The sequence below is a fragment of the Tarenaya hassleriana genome, unplaced genomic scaffold, assembly GCF_000463585.1.
Source record: "Tarenaya hassleriana unplaced genomic scaffold, ASM46358v1 Cleome13, whole genome shotgun sequence".
Lineage (NCBI taxonomy): Eukaryota > Viridiplantae > Streptophyta > Magnoliopsida > Brassicales > Cleomaceae > Tarenaya > Tarenaya hassleriana.
In genome coordinates, this window is record NW_010963495.1 from 529,097 (window position 1) to 549,559 (window position 20,463).

At 33.5% G+C, this 20,463-nt stretch overlaps 3 protein-coding genes across 4 annotated transcripts; all 3 read right to left on the reverse strand.

The window, feature by feature from the left end:
• Positions 1 to 2,384: 2,384 nt before the first annotated feature.
• LOC104807251 (cyclin-D3-1) lies at positions 2,385 to 4,543 on the reverse strand. The gene is made up of 4 exons (XM_010532448.2): positions 3,682 to 4,543; positions 3,379 to 3,580; positions 3,077 to 3,207; positions 2,385 to 2,988 (listed from the first exon to the last, which is right to left on the reverse strand). The coding sequence occupies exons 1-4, from the start codon at positions 4,195 to 4,197 to the stop codon at positions 2,686 to 2,688; spliced, it is 1,152 nt and encodes a 383-aa protein (XP_010530750.1). The 5' UTR covers positions 4,198 to 4,543; the 3' UTR covers positions 2,385 to 2,685.
• Positions 4,544 to 11,311: 6,768 nt separating this feature from the next.
• LOC104807253 (protein SRC2 homolog) lies at positions 11,312 to 13,915 on the reverse strand. 2 transcript variants are annotated; one of them, XM_010532449.2, is made up of 7 exons: positions 13,692 to 13,915; positions 13,451 to 13,555; positions 13,202 to 13,328; positions 13,027 to 13,098; positions 12,354 to 12,403; positions 11,691 to 12,057; positions 11,312 to 11,578 (listed from the first exon to the last, which is right to left on the reverse strand). In XM_010532449.2, the coding sequence occupies exons 1-7, from the start codon at positions 13,723 to 13,725 to the stop codon at positions 11,320 to 11,322; spliced, it is 1,014 nt and encodes a 337-aa protein (XP_010530751.1). In that variant the 5' UTR covers positions 13,726 to 13,915; the 3' UTR covers positions 11,312 to 11,319. The 2 variants fall into 2 exon arrangements, with proteins under 2 accessions (XP_010530751.1, XP_010530752.1); XM_010532450.2 differs by having other exon boundaries at positions 11,444 to 11,578; positions 12,358 to 12,403; positions 13,692 to 13,912.
• A 1,905-nt stretch (positions 13,916 to 15,820) lies between these two features.
• Positions 15,821 to 17,055, reverse strand: LOC104807254 (protein IRX15-LIKE-like). The gene has a single exon (XM_010532451.2). It carries the CDS (start codon positions 16,996 to 16,998, stop codon positions 16,012 to 16,014), a length of 987 nt encoding a protein of 328 aa, XP_010530753.1. The 5' UTR covers positions 16,999 to 17,055; the 3' UTR covers positions 15,821 to 16,011.
• Between the last annotated feature and the right edge of the window lie 3,408 nt (positions 17,056 to 20,463).

Genomic DNA, 20,463 nt, shown 5'->3' on the forward strand with positions numbered 1-20,463 from the left:
TATTATTTCGGTTTGATTTTTCTTTAGCCGACGCTTATTTACTGTTTTTTTTTCAATGTTTTTTCTTGAACATAAATCTAATTTGAAATGTTTTTTATTAAAAAAGGATACACAGTATTAAGCAGAAAAAAAAATGATGACGTATTCACAACGTTAGCAAAGCAAAGCTTTTTTTTCTTTTATAATGAAATAAATTGGGAAAAAATATGAATATCTAAAAGGGAAAATTCGTGTCACACGTGAAAAAAGTTAAGATTCAATATTCTTCCCCTTCTTTTTTTTTTAAATAACGAAAAAATATTATCAAAAGGAGAGAAAAACTTAAAGAAGGAAAATATAAAATAAGAAAAGAAAAAGTGTAGAGAAATAGAGAAAATTTCACCACATAAAAGTAAGAAAGAAGGGAATCGGTCTTTCTATCGCTTAAAGAATTCAACATATTCTAAAAGAGAAATCACAAAGAACTGTACTTGGAATTAAATATAATATATTAGATCAATTATATATATATATATATATATTTAAGAAAAACAGTATTTATTTAAGTATTTTTGCATCAGTTTATTTTTTGTTTCTTTCCAATTTGTTTCATTTGACATGGCGTATATTGTCCATGATTCATATACTACCAAGAAAAATTAAATAATGATTAACTTTTTAACGACTAAAAAAAGATTAATTTATTTTACTTCAATCCAATACAACAATTTAAGATATTCTCCCATAATTATCAGCCAGCCCTCGCTTTACCAAAAACAATATCAAGTTTTAACTGCTGTTTTTTTTTTCCAAAATTACTTGAGAATAAATGCCATTTTTAGCTTTTTTTTCCCTACTATTTGATTTATTATGATAAAAATTCATAATGGATTCCCATCTATATTTAGAAAATAATATTGTAGTTAGATTAATAGGATTCTTAAAAAATAGCTATAAATTATTTTATTTTTTAATCGGTAGTGTAATTTTTTTTTTACTAGAATTTACGTAAGTATATTATCATATTCATAGTTTATGGGCTTTGACTATTTAGCTTTCTTTTTTTACCCGGAAAAATGGTAAAAATTATAAATACGAAGGATGATAAATACAATAGCCACGTGGCATCATCCCGGTAGTTCAGAATGGAAGCGGCTCCTTTTGGTGTGGCGATTCTGCCTCGTCAGATCTTCCAATTTAACACTACTCCGCCAATGGCGCGTGCATTTCACTTTCCCCTTCGCCTTTGCTTTTTATTTATTTTTAATTGTAATTATTTCTGCCTTTTCTTTTCCCTATAGTTATATCTATATTTTACATAAGAATGTATTGCAAATTTATGTATAACCTTTGTATGTTGCTGTATCTATCTTGTGAAAAATAATGATATAATAAATTGAAAATATCATCAGATATAAAAAAATTAATAAATATTAAAATATATAGATTTAGTTATAAACAATTTATACGTGTAAATATTACTATGAAATTTTAATATAAACTAAAATTTTAAAAATTGATCTGAAAGAATAATCTTTATTAATAACAAAAATTTATTAACAAAGTCAGAATACCAATATTTGTAAATGATATTTTACACAATAATATTTAAAAAGATTATTCTAAACAAAATGTTTTGGTCGTATCCAAAGAGCACATATACAACATTTTAAATCAACAAATAAAAGATTCAATTAGTTTTCAGAAGGTCAAGATGTTTTCATATAAATTTAATATTTAGATATTGTTCAATCGGACGAATATGAATGATTTTTTGTAGACAAAAACAAGCATATTTAGCTGCAACTGTCACACACGCGCCGCGGGCGCGTGACGAAAGAAAGGCCTTTGGAAGAAAATCTTAGCGAGATGGACAGTGTTTTCAGCTTTTGTTCTTTTCTTTATATGTGTGTATATATATAAAATATACCAAAAACATAATTATTTTTGGTGTTCGAAAGCGATTATCCGACCAAAAAGCAAACCTTGGCTCTTATTCTCACCAAGTCAAAGCCCTAATATCTTCAATTTTCTCCTAATAAACCAAAATAATATAAACTAACAAGATATAAATCTATCTTTACCCCCAAAAAAAGATATAAATCTGGTTAATTATTGCGAAACTCAATTCATAAATATTTTAACAACAAAAAATCATATAATTAAATATAACATACCAATTCAACTAACAAGGATTTACTTCAATGATTATAAAATATTGCATGTGATTATTGTGAAATGCATCGAGGTAAATAAGTCGCTCATATAAGTCAACCGGTAAAAATAACAAAGCTATGAGGATTATACGTTGAGCATAATTTTTCATGGGACCGGTCCGTTTATTTACATGAAACCTACGAGTAAAAAAGGTTATAGAACAAACAACTTGGGATTAAAACAGTATATGAACTAGAAAATGTCCATATATTAATTCGAAATATTATGTTCCCGGAACTTACAGCTGAAATTACAAAAGCCTCAAAAAAATTACGCAGAATATACGTGTCCTCCATGCAGTCAAATGTCACTTATACCCTCTTTCCAAGGGTACTTTTCTCTAACCCCCAAGGGCATTCCCGGAATTTCATACATGCGTGACTGGAACTTTGACTTTGAATTACCAAATTCGTTAACGTTTCGTTGTTTTTTTTGGATTCGAAGCATATTTCATAATTCAACCTTAAACGAAAATAAGAGCTCGCGATCTCAAGGACTTGCGACAATGACCCATGGAAAACGCATCGGTTTCTTCTTCTCGGAAGCTCCTCTAAGCTTCTTCAATGGCGGTGTTTGAGCCGAAGAACAGACCGATGATTGGTAGCAATGGCAGCGATAGGAGCTCGCGGACCAGGAATCGTTGGAGCTTTCGCTTCTGAAATACTTCGAATCGATGACGCAACTGGGACTACTCAGCGTCGATTCGTGAATCTTGCGTTTCCTGTGAATAGGGTCTTCGTTGAGATTCACTGGGAGTTCGAGAATGAGATTGTAGCAAGTCTTCACCTTTTCCTGTAAATGCGCGAGAGGTGTGTGTGAAAATGCCTGAGATGAAATGGGAAGTGTAAAAAGACTTAAACTTTAGGGTATAGAAGCGAACCTTGCTCAGTTTGAGGACAGCAAGGAGCTTATTTTGGTATAATTTTGGGTCAAAGGGCTCAACTTGCTCGATAACGTGCATCATAGTGGCTGTGGCGAGAACCGATGGGAGATAGCCGACAAATCTTGAATCTGACAAAAAAAACATGGAGAAAAAACAGACGAATGTGAGATACCCAGATCGGTAATTGATGAGAAACGATATGGGTTCGTCTTTGTTTTTCCTTTTTGTCGTTTATCCAGTTGTGTTATCGCACAAAAGACAATGTTTTGGGTTTGTGTCGTATTTTGGGTTATGCTTACCGGAGACAACAGAGAGAAGAAGACGCTCGCATCTCTTGAGGAAGTCCCAGTGGACATTGTTCTTCAGACCCAACCTCCTTATGATGTGGTCGAGGAACGAAATGGGAGAAACCAGATGCATCTTCCATCGAAGCGTAGACAGAATCAAGAGCTCCATTCTCTGTATTGTCTTGGCCTCGAACACATACTTCGTCTCCTCCACCTTGAACAGATACCAGAAAACAGAGAAAAATCTGAGAATCAGAGGAAAGAAGGTTACAAAAAGTAAAAGGATGGGACTTTCGTGTTTGTGTTGTGTCGTACTTGGAGGTCTACGAGAAGAGGGACTTGGATTTCTTCAACTTTAGCAGCAAGAGAGAGACAAGTGACAGCAACTAGTTGAAGCATCCATGGCTTGTCCCTCTGTAAGCTGTAGCTGCAGACGAACCTGTCGAGATAGTTCATGGCTAAAACTGCAGTCAAAGTCGAGAACCCGTAATGGGAATTCACTCTCAGAATCCAATCTACAGCTTCCTTCCGGTCCGAGGAGAGATAAACATCGTCAAGACAACTTAGTTCATGTTCTTGTTCTCGTTCTTTGGTGAACAGAGAGATGAGCTCTTCGTCTTCCCAGAACAAATCTTGGTCAAGCACAATAAACGGAGAAGCAGAAGAGAAAGAAGTGTTGTCTGAAACCTCTTCCACTTCTCCTTCTCCTTCTTCGTCTTCCCATGTCTCTTCTTCGCAGTAGAGAGCATCCAGAAGGAGCGAAGAACTTAGTTCTTGCTCCTGAACTGGGAACACTTGTGGTGCTTCTCCATTTTCCTTCGGATTCGCCATTGTTAATCTTCTTCTCACAAGAACAAGAACAAGGGTCTCACTGTTTTTTTTCCCTTGAGAATTCCCTTTTTTGTTTTAGGACATGACACAGAAGATGATAAGAAGTATGAAGATAGATGAAGGGTCTCTCGGAGAAACTCACATCTCTCTCTCTCTCTCTCTCTCTCTCTCTCTCCTGACCTCTCCCTCTCTCTCTATTTGTGGAAGCGTGCAAAGATAGCTACCAGAGAGCTACAGAGACACTTAGAAAGAGAGAGAGAGAGAGAGAGAGAGAGAGAGAGAAGCTGAAGAGAAAAGCTGATAATGGGAAGAAGCGAAAAGAAGGGAGATTGATTTATGAGAGAAGACGAGAGGTTTTCACGCTTTGTCTTTTACCCTCTAAATTATTGTTTCTTACGGTATATATCTCGAAGTATACACGCATATGCATGCTTGTATATGTATATATATATATATATATATATATATATTTGATTCATTTGGTTATTCAAACGGTGGGTAATGGGGTATCGGGTTGCGGCAAAAAAAATCCTTGTGCTTTTCGGTGCCAATGGCTAGAGGAGAGAGAGAAAGGAAATTGATCTTATTAGTTAAAGATTCATTCATTAACCCAAAAAAAATCACCGCATAATCCATTCTCGAGATAATAATTTAATGCATTTGGATTTTAAGATTCACGAATTTTATATATTTCTTGCTGTTAATAGGCTGTCACCGATATATATATCTATTTTAGAAAATCTTCTATATCCATGTAAAAATTTGCACGGGTCTAATGTCTAGTTTTGTAATTAATGTGAGTTCTAATTTCGTAATTTTGTGTGAAGTAGGTGTGATTTTGTTTCACCTGCACTTAATGTTTCTTTTTAATATTCGTTGGGGAGTATTTTATTATATTAGACTTAAGATATTAAAATTTGGTAATTTGGGGGGGGGGGGAACCGTGAATACAAGATGGTTTCTCTACCCAAAATATATTTTTATAAAAACAATTGGTTAATCGGATACTATGTTATTATTATTAAACATAAAAAAAAAATATTACATTTTTGGACAAATGATATTTGAAAAGGCATGAGATAAAAAAAAATAATGTTCCAAGGAAATGGATTTTAAGAAAATAAAATTGTTTGATTAATTGCAAGAGATAATGCAGAACACAAGTAAATTAATAAAGCATATATGAAGCAGCCATAAATTCCAAAATTTAGGCCTTGTATTGGATTTATGATATGACTTGCGGAAAACATTATAAAATATTTTGATACAACGTTCATATTATGTGTGGGAGAGTAAATGGATGTATTATATAGATTACGTAGTCTAGTCCCTAGTCCTATTCCTATATATCATATTCACATTTTGTATTTTCCGTATAATTTATATATTATATACATATTTTTGTATTTTTTAAATAATGTATGTATGTATATGACGGATACCTCATAAATATAACTAAAATCGTCGGGCACTGGATATGTTTTATTTTTGTATTTTTTTTTTACCAATGGTTGTTTTCTTTTACAATAAAGCGACGTTGAGACCAACGAGAAAAATCTTTGGTCGTTGGGTAGAAGAAGGGCCAACTCATACTTAGAGATTGGTGACGATTTTCTTTCTTATTTTTCTCAATTCACATAAATATTGTGAATTATGTTAAGTATAATAAATAGAAATAACTCTATTTCCCCGAAAGTTCTTAATAAAAAACTACAATAATTTTACCCGATTATAATGATATATATTGTTATGATTGAAATCTTCGTCGTTCTAATTTTTTTTAAAAAAATCACTAATTTTCTTAGGGATAACTTATATAGTGGAACCGTGTACAATTTAATAATAATGTCAATGCCAAATTGATTCGAAACGGATCAATAACATATATTTGAAATTCGCATTTTCATGCAGATTGTAAGTATTTATTTTGTTTAATCCAATCGAAAAAAAATATTGTTTAAAGAAACACAAGTCGAAGAAAACAAACATTAATAATATGATATCATGTAAGTTGACACCGTCGGATCTACGGCGGTGACGGTCACTCCTCTTTTGATGTGCATGTCTTGTGTATGCATGCATGCATATATATATTTCTTGTCATAGTATTTTTTTTAACGTAGTGAATTTTGCTAATATGGTATTGATATGTTGTTGATCGTAACAAATTTGAGAACATTTTTCAAAAGTTCATATATTTATTTAGAAAATTTTAAAATAAGCTACATATTTATTTTATTTAGAAATTTGAAATTCTATATATTTATTATTTTTAAAGTTCTTTTATTTTTAAAAATAATGTACTTATGTGTATAAATATGTTGGAAAATAATGTACTTCTAGCTAAAAAAATAATGTACGTAGTTGTCAATAACATATGTTGGAAAATTTGGAAATAATGTAGATTTATTGTATATATAAATAAATAAATTTTGAAGGTTCTTTTGTTTTATGAGATTTATTTTTTATAACAGGAATATAATATATCCCTGTCATGGATCTGATAAATCTTAATCTTGCAAGTTTGAGAGATTATGCCAAAGTTTGAAACTTCCAAAGAGACTTACGATAATGATATTTCACTTTCAAACGAAATGCTTTAAGGAAAGGAAAATAACTTGAGTTTGTACAATGTATATATATATATATATATATATATATATATTAACATTCTTATTATTATATCCACATCTTTTCAATGCCATTCAAATATTTTTTTTATAAAGATCCAATAATTCATTGCACACTTTCGATCCAATTACGTCTTTTGAATTTTGTAAACAAAAAATCAATAAATTATCACTTTACAACTCTCTCGTACACATATCTGAAATTGAAATCAAATTTTATCTCACTTCCCTCTCACATGGAGTGTCCTAAATTAAGACTCACACAAATCTTGGGGTTAGAGATCAATCATGTGATTTTAAATATACGTTCTTTCACCAAATTTAAAGTTTAAAATCAAGACGAAACATACGTTTTACATCCCGATTTCACCGTTAGAACTAAAATTTGAAAGGTTTGGACCAACATATTTCAGTCCGTGAATAACCCATTCGTCATTAGATCGAAATATGTAAGGCTTTATGTGGCAGCTTTGACAACCCAATTTTCATGCTTTTTTTAAAAATAAATTCCTGTTAAAAATAAATTATTAAATAAATGAACAGATATGAACGACCGTACGGTTAGTGCATGGGATATGTTGTACGTTGACTTTCGGCCCCGCCAAATACCACCATGTAAATTATTTTCAAGATAATTGTCACTCGCTAAAGAATGATATATAGTATATATATATATAATATATAGTTGTTTGTGTTTATTGTACAATTTTAATCATTGGTTTTCGGGCTTCTTAACAGAGTTGGATCCCATTTATATTTTACGCAGACATATTTGTATATTTTTTATTTGATTCAATGTGATTGTTATATTGCATCCTAATTATAAAATATCTGCCTGTAAGTATATTGTATTTTCTGGAATATTTTACTTTTATCTTTAGTGTAAATACATTATTAAAAAAAAGGCGTCAACAATTTCTGACTTGGAAACAAAAGGGTTAAAAGCAGTAAGCAGAGGCAAGAAAAGGTGAAAAATAAAAATAAATGGGAGTGGTTGCCAGCAAAGTCCAACTCATTCTGGACCATAAATTTTCCTAAAAAAAGAGGAAGAAAAATCACTGATTGCCTTTATTTATGTATTCTAACAAATTTAAAAAATTTATGTAAAAAATTAAGCGAAATATTTTTAAAATCGATATTTCTATGTACAAAAATTGAGTATATAACATGGTAAATTATACGTTTTCAACTTCTCATTCCCCTCCTAGTGTTTTAACTGAATATTTTTTTTATTTAAGAATGATTATTTGAGTGGAACCTAAAACCATAACAAAACGAATAATATACTCCCTCCGTTTCAAAATATTTGTAGTTTTAATTTATTTTCCATGTTTCAAAATATTTGTCATTCTACATTTCTAAGATAGTTTTTTACAATAGTTTCCAATTTTATCCCTCCGAAATTCTAATAAATTATTAGTGATAACATTATTTTTATCATTAAATAAGGTTACATGTGTCTTTTTCTTTCTTTTCTTAAAAAATGTGAAAAATTCTAAAACTACAATTAATCTGAAACGGAGGGAGTAATATATATAATGTGCTATATTTAAAATGAATTCAATTTAATTTTGTTAATGAAAAATAGAATTCCAACCAGGTTGGAGTAAAAAGTAGCCAATTCTTAAAATAAAAAATGAACTAAAATAAACGAACAAAATTGACAACTATGATACTTCATCCATTGAGTAACTTTCTAAATTTTTTTTTAAAAAAAAGAGTCTAAATCAATGGAAGACCTATTTATAGAAATCTATTAAATATTGCCACTAACAGTACTTTCCTTTGTTTCCCCCTATCTTCATGGTCTGAAGTTAACGTAGTTTGAGAACATGAACACCACTTTGGTTAGTATATATATATGTATTAATAAACAATATTATAAAGATTGTAAAATTCAGAGCTATATATATATATATATATATAACAGTAAATTCGGTCCTGATATAAAATCCGATAATTTTACTTTGATTTTAAAATCACTGTAAATCTATCATTTATTCTTTTGCCATACTTTTTCTCCAACTGTTCTGCCATATTTGGAACATTTTTTGAATATAAGAAACTTAAAACATTTTCATAGAGTGATGTGGCACCAAAGAATTCAAACTCCTTTTTTTTTTAATGTATCATAGATGAAATTTAATTAATCTAAATATGGATGAAAGTTGTAACTAGCTCATATAACACCATAATGAGAACTAGCTTTCATAATGAGTCAAGATATTTTTACCCAAAATAATTATGATGGTCCATTTTCTTTACATGAATTAGATGATGATGATGATGATGATGATGATAACTTTGTGCTATGTTATGTTTCTGTCTCGACGGTTAAGGTAATTGGCGAATTAAGAGACGTTTTCAAAAATTGTGATAGATTTAATTTACGTTGTTATAATCTTACTCAGTTATTATTTTCGTTCTTATCGGTTAGATTGCTTCCGGTGAATTAGATGCGTCGAACGTTATGAAAAATTTATATATGAATATGGATAGTATACATAATTTATACTAGGATAAAATCCCTAAAAAATCTTCAACTTGCAAAAATATATACAAATAAACCTTTAACTTGAAAAACTGTCATTCAATCCCCGAACTTGTAACTTGTCACTGAGTAAAACCTCGAACTTGCAAATTATTGCTCTAATAAACCTTTGACCGGTTTGACCACAATTTTAGGCGATCGAAAATCCACGTATTAACGGATTGCTGATGTCACTTTATACACGTTATCAATTTTAATTTAAAAAATGACATCAACAATCTGTTAATATGTGGATTTCCGATCGTTTGAAAATTGTGGTCAAACCGGTCAAAGGTTTATTAGAGCAATAATTTGCAAGAATTATAAAAAAATTCTTAAATTTAAAGTTAAATAAACTTCTTCGAATACACTACTAACCAAAGGAAAACTATGACCGAGTTGGTACAACTCAACTTAGGTTAAGGAAATTTCTTGCAATGGAATTAATTGTCATAGTCATATATACATATACATATATATATATATGCATGTGTGTATAAATAGAATGATGATTAGCAACAACCACTTAATCTTTTGCGATTAACCACCGGACAAAGACAAGATTAAGGAAGAATAATGAGTTTGATTAGCCTATGAATCATTAGTCATGTGTTCATAAAGTCAACGCGTATCAACCAACTTTGATATTCTTGTTTTTTCAAGTTTCAAAGGTTTTAGCCTCGGCGTTCTACAACCACACCACCACTTAATGTCTCATAATATGAACTCATTTGATTCCCCATTCAAACAGTATTATTAATTATAATTTAGTCGGAAATTATGTGATAAATCAAGATTTTATGAGGGGGGTATTTTCTTCTATGTAATGAACCGAACGAATAATGAAAATAAGATTTGGATGTATATATGTTTGTAAACAGTTTAAATAAAATATGTCTTAATTTTTTTTTTCACCTTGGACCCTGCTGTAAATGCAGGTTAACTTTTTCTTATTACCGGGTACACAATGAGTGGATTCAAAGTAAATGCATCATATTCATGAATATATATATATATATATATATATATATATATATAATGTATGCATTTCTTTTGCCCGTTCTTTCTCATGAAAAGAACAATATAAGGTAGTTGTTCTAATAACCAACCTTGACTCTTTAATCACTTGTTTATTCAATGAATCTTCATACATAACATAATTATGCATGCCCATGTTCATACTTAGATTAATTATATCATAACTTTTAGAATTTTGACATCAATTCTCGCACACATTGTTAATATATATGGTCGTCCCTATGGAGTTTCCAGCAGACAAGGGTAATTGAAAGCATCTTTTCTTACATGTCATAATGTTATATGACAACACACATACACAAACATATATATATATATATAGGGGAAAATTTCCAAAAAGTAGGTTTGTATTTCTAAGAAGGAAATTATTATATTTCCGGGATTTAAAACAACTTTATATTTTGATTTGGGAATTTAAAGATTAATTGGGTTTTTAATTCTAACAATCCATGTAAATTTCTCATATTTTTCAATACAGTTGAATTGATGATAACTTCATTTTTTGATGTTTTTAATGAGATTGTTTTTGTTATTAAATTCATGATTTTATGTGGTATTTTTTCTTCTTCTAACAATTAATAATATGTGTAGATTCAGATTGTGAACAAAGGCTCAACAAGAAGTCCACGAGAGAGATGAGAAGCACGTGACGTGGTGGCATTCTTCACCTAAACAATATACGATTTTCAACACCACTTAAGAAACCCTCTGGGTGGGTCAGCGGGTTCGTAAAAAAAAAACACGTCCTAAAAAAGATATGTCAGATGCTACACAAACATCCTACTAGTTATTATCGAACTCTTTGATACGACAAGAGCTTTGATTCCTGCGTCAATTGTTGCAACCACTTGACCGATGGATCGTGAAATGTTCTGTAAATGACGATCCAAATACGAGGTTTCCAAGAACTTCAATATGTGAAAATTAGAAGAAAAAAACATTATCATATATTTCGTAAAAGGAGATTTTTATCAACACTTTCAACAGCACCCAGAAACAGTTTCCTGGCAAAAATCCCACTTCACCGAACCTGATCATACCCATGAACACGACGATCCTACTGATAAGTGTATGTACATTCAAACAAACTCGTTCCGACACAACTCCAGATCCCGGTTCTCCACGCCTTGGAAAGATCGAGCAGCTCAGTACGGTGGAGGCGGGTATTGTCCCGGATAAGGACCTAAAACGGAAAAAACCCGAAAACAGTATCTATCAGATCATCTGAACAATGATGCAAACAGTTCGTGATCAAAGACACAGACTTTGATCAGATTCGGCAAACGTAACCGTACCTGGTGGTGGGTAATATGGCGAGGCCTGAGGAGGGTATGCAGGTGGGGGGTATGAAGGAGGATACGCTGAAGGAGCCGGAGGGTATGCTGAAGGAGCCGGAGGGTATGCTGATGGAGCTGGAGGGTATGCCGAAGGAGGAGGGGGAGGGTAGGCGGATGGCTGAGGAGCGTAAGCCGAAGCTGGGGGATATCCGGTTGGTGGGTACTGAGGGTATGGCGGAGGGACCGAGTATGGAGGCGGAGGTGGTGATGCGTACGGAGATGGAGCCGAGGCTGGCAGATGAGGTGGCGCCGCTGAGTAGGGAGGTACTTGGGGCCCGTGAGAGGTGTATGGTGGTGCCGACGGGCCAGTCGTGTAATCGTGTTTCTGCATTAGAAGATGAACTCGGTATTTAACTACTATTCCACACAAGATGGCCTGAAACCGAGGGCATAACAGGCTATGCAATCCCACGACTGAAAACTGTATTCATACCCCATGTTCCGAGTGAATCTGATCAAATAATAACCGATAGATGGTAGCTGAGGATGAAATATATCCATCTCGAACAAGGGGGCTATACAGGTTTGCTCGGTTAAAAAGAAAATCGATAGAGAAATTTGGGCAGATACAAATCTTGTTGAATGATTCAACGGCAGGGAGGTGAATGGAGTTAAAAAGACTTACTTTGGCTCCTTCAAAATGCATGATAAGTCTTACTTCTCCCCCGTATCTGCAACCGAAACAAGGGATGCATATAAGTAAAACTATAATACGAATTTCAATCACTAGCGGTATATATTCTTCTTAACCAAATGGCTCATCACCAGTGGAATGTGCCCAAAGTCGGTCCAGGAAGAGATCGCCATCAAACCAAACATGTTTTCACATCAATTGAAAGAGAAATTTAGACATTTTGTGCATTAGAGCAGGCTTGGGATTCCACTAAACTCAAAACAGTTAAGTGTGTCTATGCATATAAGCAGATGACAGAAAGACCTCCATACCTTAGAAGAATACAAATAAACAAGACAGGCTATCTTTTCGACCAATCTTCAAGATCCGACAGGGATAAAAAAAAGAGAGCATAAAACTTCATAACGAGAGCACGAAAGACAAGGATACAGAAAGCAGACAGAGGAAAAAAACATAATCAAGAACACAACCTGTTAAGCGTTGTACTCTGCTGTTACCTAAACTTCTAAAGAACCTTGCAAGAAATCAGACACATCAAGGGAAGAGCAAAAGCACTCAGTGGCATGCAATTATGGATCATCGTATACATGAAATTCGAGTGTACAGAGACATCAAGAACTAGTAATAAAGGAAACAAGGCTACAAGCCACGGCTTCTCACCTCCCAGTTTTAGTCTGTAGAGTCCAGGTGCAGTCCTCATATCCCTGGGAAAGAACCTTCTGCAATGGAATCCTGATCACAAACAAAACAAACAGATCCCATAAACTCAAAGATCAAACCCTAAATGCAGTGTCCATCTAATACGAGAAATCTCTTATCAGTCGCCGTTACATACGTTGCGTTACCGATGAAATCATCTGTAGTCAATGTATTGCTGTTCCAGACAGCAACCTTAACGTCCCTAAGACCTTCTATCAGAGTGAACATAAACTTTTCTTGGAATGTAGGGTTCTTTCCACCATCTGAAACCAAACCCAAGTTCAGATTTTCAGTGCATCAGACTAATTTAACCCTAAACAACAAAAATTTAACAAATTTCTCGTTCAGAGTTCGGATCTGGGAGACCCCCAAAGAAGAACCAAACCTGTGCAGGTTCTTGTCCGGTGTCTCGTGCCACCATACTCAAGGCAGACGTACGGATCTTGCCTTGAAATCCACTCCGTGTCTTTCAATTTCTGACACCCAACAACTGAAGAAGAAAACAACAAAACAACAACAGCAAAATCGAAAAAGTTTTAAACTTTTCGGAAATCGAACAAAAGGGTATTGATCATCGGAGAAAAAAAAAACGAAGAACAGAACAGGGAATCGAGAGCGACACCAACCAGTGATCTCAAGAATCTGCCCTTGAATACCCATAATCGATGTTGAAGAATCTTCAGGATTTGCTTCGGAAACAGAGGGTTAGTAGGGTCTGAGAAAACAATCGAGAGAAGCAGAGAGATGAAAAATCGATTTGATAAATGCCGTCGCTTTTATACAAATTCCTTTGATTTTGAATTACGCTGATTGCTTAAGAACGAAACCGCGACGCGTTTGGCTGACCGAAAAGTTGACATTTTTATTAAACTCTTTTTTTCCCCCGACGACTATTAGTTTACGCGTATTTTAAAAGCAGGAAAATGAATAAAAATCAAATAAATAAATTAAATATATAAATTATTTCGTTTTTTTTTTATGTATATAAACATACATTTGAATCATTTGAAATTGTCCATGGCGAATATCGTAAGTTGACTTGGACCGATTATGTATTTCTGAATGTTGGCGTACGCTGAGTACATGATTTGCTAAATTAATTAGTGATATTGGCCTATAATAAGCTAATAAAATATATTAATATATAAAATAGGGTTGGATTCTTCCATTTATTAAACAAACATATTGTAAGTTAGTTTTAAAAATGTGCATGCAAACAAGCAAACAGGTTTTCTCGTACATTTATCTCATTTAAAACCTAACGAAACTATTTTACTGAATTTAAATATATTAAACAATGCGTTTTACAAATACACTATAAACACTGAAATTTATGTTTTTTTTTTAATTTAAAAATAATTCACTCAAAAGCTTTTATCTTTTAATTTTATCAATTCAAATTTACACACAACATTTATCCTGTAACTATAATAGCGATGGCAACCTACTGGCCCATATACGGCCCATATTAGGGCCCATTATAAAACATCGAATCTTCCTTTCCCGGGGGAAAATTATACTATGCAGGGGCGACCACCTAATACACTGTGCTCCCTTCACCGACAATCTCTCTCTCCCTCTCACGTGATTTCGTAACGTAACGCTTTGGTGATCACGTGCACCACGTGAGAGAAAGAAGAGAGAAGCAAAAGCATACGCGCGAATTAGCTTTCCTATCTGTCTGCCACGTCAACATCGATCGGACGAAGCTTCTTCGATAACCTTATCCATGCGCGCTCCAATGCTCCAATCATTTAGCGCGTGGCTTTCACACGTTGACCTATGCGCGTCTTTTTACGTGAATTTTTTTGTAATTCCCCCACTAATCACTCTTTGCACTCCATAATACTTTTATCCGCATATAATCAATTAACTTAATAAACAATGATGGTTTCATTAGATAATCTCGAGTTCGTACTCTGTTTTTGCACTTGAGTGTTGACTCTAATTTTTTTTTTTGGTTAAATTAGGTGAAGATTTGTGATTATATTATTTTTGTTATTGTTTATGATAATTTATTAACGTACAGTAATTTTGAATACATGAAAATGGGGGGAAATAGTGTAAAGCCACGATGCAGTGTCTTCACCGACACATTTTCGCAACTTTTTCTAAAGAGAAAATAAAACACGAGTTTTTTATATATATAAATTTCTAGAGAAATTATTTCGAGCTTTCAAGTGTACCGAACTCTTTAATTTCCATGGCCTCGAAAGGGGACAACGCTCAATGTATTAAATTAGATGTCCACGGCGAAAACAAAATAAAATCGAGCTTCTATGTAAGCCCGGGCGAACATTATGGATTTCAAAATGTATATTTTTTAGTCTTAAAAAAATCATATCACTATATTTTATATTATGATCTAATTCATATTCAATTTTATTTTATTGTTTATACAACTATATTTTAAAAATTTATTGAGATTCTTTATATTTATTTGGGATTTTTAATATTTAACTATTTCTTAAAAATGGTATCTAAAATTTATTATTAATATCAATTGTTTTTTTTAATTAAAACAGTTAATTCGGGATTTACCTCCTTTTAAAGTAAAACCTGGACGCGAGGCCAATTTTTAAACAAGCGGCTAGAAAATCTCTTATTGTCATCGAAGAATCAATCTATTCAATTTCAGTATAAATACATTGAATTTTTTATATTTTACTCATTGAAGGTTCGAAAATTTAAACTTTTTTACATTATACTCGCAGATTTTTCCCGACAACCGACATGACATGCAAGATAACATAAATCATCATAAGCTATACTTTTATATCCCAAATTTGATGCTTTTCATCAATGGCTTGAGATTCGATTCGATTCCATGCATTTTTTCGTTCAAAGTTTGTAACTTTTGTTTCAAAAACTTGAAAAAAAAAAACTAAATTAAAACATTCGAAAACTAAGTTAATTACAAAAGAGCCCTCAGGGACCCGAACTCCATCAGTCATCGTCAACAGACTCAACACCACCGTCCTCGTCATCGCCACCAGTCACCGGCGCGAAATTCTCGGACAACCCTTTCGAGTTCCGACAAAACATCACTTCTTCAGGCGACCCAGCTCCACCTTCCTCTGCCGCCACCGAGAAATGCGCCAATTCTCCGACGACCTCCACCAGTTTCTCCTTGCAGAGAAACTCCTCACTGTAAACTCTCTCCACTTTTCTCCCGAACTCGTGCACGAACACATCCGTTTTCTTCTTGCTCTTCACATCTCTCTTGCTCCTCGCCAGGACTGCCGCCGTGAAGATCGCCGACATCCTCCCCGGGGATTCGCCGGAGAACCCACTTGGCCCGTCGACCAGAATCACATCCCAGTCGGTTTCGTAGACGAAATTTGGGAGATCGTTGATGCCCAGCTTGCAATCTGAGAACAGGAGGTTCTGAACCGGTCGGCACTCGTGTTGTGTCCTGTAATAACGGAGGAGCTCGCCTGCCTGAGAGACCCTGGTGGAGAAAACGACGTCGTAGGCCTCGACGCCGGGATTCGCCTGCTCGAACTTGGAGACGGCGTATGAGTTTTCGTCAACGAAAACGGTCCTGCCGGCGAAATTGATGGACCTCCAGAGGAGGGATTCGTGGCTTAGACCGAAGACAAGGAGGTTACGGCCGGAGACGGAGCGAACGGCGGCGGAAACGGCGGAGAGTTCAGAGAGGGACATGGAGGAGTTGGAGGCGGAGACGGCGGCGTAATGGAGGAGTGCGGCGGCGACGTGAGGAGGGAATGAAGGGGATGCGGAGGAGGCGGAGGAGGAGGAGGAGGAAGAGGAATGGAGGGAGGAGGAGAAGAGGGTGAGGGAGAAGGCGATGGTGAAGAAGGAGAGGAAGAAGAAGAACCAGAGACGGTGGTGGGTTGCAGCGGTGGCGGCGGATTTTGAGGTGATGGAAGGATGGAAGAGTATTAGCTTCGTGTTCGTGTTACTCTTCATTTTTTGTTGTTGTTGGATCTGTGTTTGCTCCAGTGTTCACCAAAAACCTCGCTTTTATAATTGCAAGAATCTGACTCGGAAACTGACCCAATCGACTTTAAGACCTTTGGTTCTAATTACAATTGTTTTCTATATGATAGTATCAAATTATATTCTTTTTTTTTTACTTATCTAATTATAGTATATATATATAATAACGTATTAGTAAAAATCCAAAATAAACCGGGAACTCATTTGAACTAAAAGTGTTCCGGTTAACTGTTATAAAAACTCAGAGAGCAAAATCTGCAGTGTTAAAAATAAAAAAACTGAAACAGATGTTGCAGAGGTGGGCCCCATTTTATATATATTTTTTGTTTTATTTTCAGGACTCTTTAATTTAAAATTAGTTTTTAATATATTTCTTTTTCCGAAGTTTTGAATTAGATTCGAAATCAATGGCCGTGAGTGTTATTTCTCCTATTTTGCCATATCGTATTACTATTTTCCAAATGCAAGAGTTGTTGTCTTGATTAGGCTTTACAGATTTGGGAAATTCTTGTGTGGCTTTTCCAATTCGGACAATTACTTGTGTGAGCCATTTACTTGCCATTTTTTCCTTTGTTTTTTCCAATTTCTTTCATTTTTTGGCTAAAAATTAAATGTTTTTTTCTAAAGTTTATATCTCAATGTTAATTTTTTTTTTCTATCCAAGTCACTTTAAGACTAAAGAGGGTGAAACAATTGAGAATATATTTATTTTAATAACATATTTGAAAACTAACGTTTTTATCAATAGAATAGAATCTAGAACAAAATAAGAAAGGAAAATTCTCAATTCAATTGGAAAATGATAAATCTATCTATAAGAGGTTTTAAGTTCGATTTTTACTGAGATTTATATTTTTTTGTGAGTCGATCTGTTTCAACTGGTTTATTTGATCCGTGTAGTTTACCAACTATTGCGCGGAATCGGTGGTTTACAGGCCGAGACGTCGTTCGGCCTGTGAAACCGAACGGTGTCCGTTTCGAAGACTGTGCGATGGGTTTTCCTACGTTATAACAAAAAAAAAAGAACAAAATAATAACGGAATTTGCACATGTAAATGTAATTATTTTAAAATTGAAAAAAACAATCCAAACTCTAATAGTTGTGATGGCCTTACGTTTTGGCGGAGTGAAAGGGCTGATGATGATGACCGACACTTACGGCGACGTTTTATGTCTTTTGTTAATAAATTAAACATGTTCCCTCCACGTTGACTTGTTTCGAATTCTCTCTCTCTCTTAAAGAAAAATAAATCCAATTATCTGAGTTTTAAATATATATATATATATATATATATATATATATATATATATGTTACGTAATCTCTATGTAAGTTTCTCTATATTCACCAAACCGTAGAAATATTTTATTATTAACATTGTAAAAGTGTGTTGATGATGTAATGCTTATGGGAGGGACTACATTCACTAATACAAACTTTTAAAAAATTACAACAAATGAAAAATAATGATATACCATTTAACAATTATCACAGGCTGTATAAAATAAAACAAATCGGCATTTATAACGGGAAATAAATGTTTCAAGCCAACACTGTTGCTTGGGCCATTTGCACCAACTCGACTAAACGCTCTTGCAATATAATTTTAAAATTTTCAAAAAATATTGTTTGTATTCCTATAATTTAAAAATACAATCATGTAATTAATACATATATCTAATTAATAAAGATAATATCCTATATTTAAAACTTAAAATTCAAATGGGTACGGTGACATTTGTGTTTGTCTCCTACTTTAACATAGAAATATAAAGTATTTTACATATTCCTTATACCATCGATTATCAATCATTGTCCACTAACTAACTACCATAAACCAATGCAATGTAGAATCGTTTATTTGAACATCGTTAGGGTTTATTATGAGATGCGTACCAAATTTACCATTTACTAATAATTGCATCAGAAAGTTAAAAAGTAAAAAAAGAGGTTAAATTAATAGGTAAAAAAGCAGCAGGAAGTACAATCGGTGGATATAAGTTTTCAATGTTTCAATCATAATATATAGAATGTTGTATAAATATACTAGGAATATAATATATAAAAATTAATTTCTCTTAATATCTGAAAATAGTTTTTTTTTTACTTTGAAAAGAACCCTTTTTAGATTAATTTTGTCTCTTAATATATGAAAATATTATTTTATGTTGAATAAATATTCTTTTTATGCATGGAACAAATACAAAATCAGCTAAGGTTTAAAAGGATTTGAAAATTACGTTATAGGTCACACACACACAAACACATATGTTCTTAAATATTTTAATACATAGGCCTACATGGTAACAATATTTAGAAATTTTATTTTTTTAAATGATGAGTAAAATTATAAGTAAATTTTAGAATTTTGAGAATTGTAACCGTCGATCTCTCGATAACCGAACCCGACCGAAACCGAAATAACCGAACCCGACCGATCGCCCACCCCTAATGGGCAGTGAAATTCCTTAGCTTTCACACGTTCTTCTTCCCCTCTACATCGTACACGGCGAAGCTTTTGGCTAAAAGTTTTTTTTGAGAATAACAATGAGGCAGAGCAGCAAGTTCATGGTTAATTAGGGTTTCATGGTTTGTTTCCGGATTTGTACGTGGCAGTCCTCGGATTTCTCCCTAATGGATTATTTGCATGCAGAGATGTTTCCATGAGGCCAGCACTGGATGACCAAGTGGTTATGGGAGCTTCACATCCACGGTTCGAGCCCAATGCTGGCATTCACAGGCATTTTACTGAAATCACCCATTTGAGTTCGTATGAATTTCGCGGATACACCACAAAAAATATAACGTATTAAATTCTCTCTGAAAAGACCACATTAGTCTTAATGATTCATTGTAATTTGTTCATTTAAAAAAACGTTGTCATTGCGGCATCATAATTAATTCTAAATACAGTAGTAATTGATTCTAAATAAGGTGGCAAAATATTCATCTGTCAAATTTTAAAAATAATTACGTTTTTTTTTACACTTACATCTGTCGTACGATCATAAATACTTTTTATTTTAGTCATATACTAGTTATATACTAATCGCAATAAAATATCGTAAAAAATGTGAGAGAAAAAGTGATGTATAAATTGTTAAAAAAATCACTTTTTTAGGTGATGTATCCGATGAAATTCATACCGCCCGGATTTTTCTGTCGTAAATCCATCGCAAAACGCAGATTTTTTATTTAAAAAAAATAAAAAATATTTGCGTCGGATTTTTCTGTCGCAAATCCATCGCAAAACGTAGATTTTGTCCATCGCAACTTTGCGACGGATTAACGACCGTCAAACTTTTGCGACAACGATATATGAACGAAAATTATTCCACCGTCGTTTTCTATCGCAAATTTGTAATTCTCGGACTGTATGGACGCAGTTTCTCAGACCTGTGCGGAGTTTCTTGGACATATTCGGATTTTTCTCGGC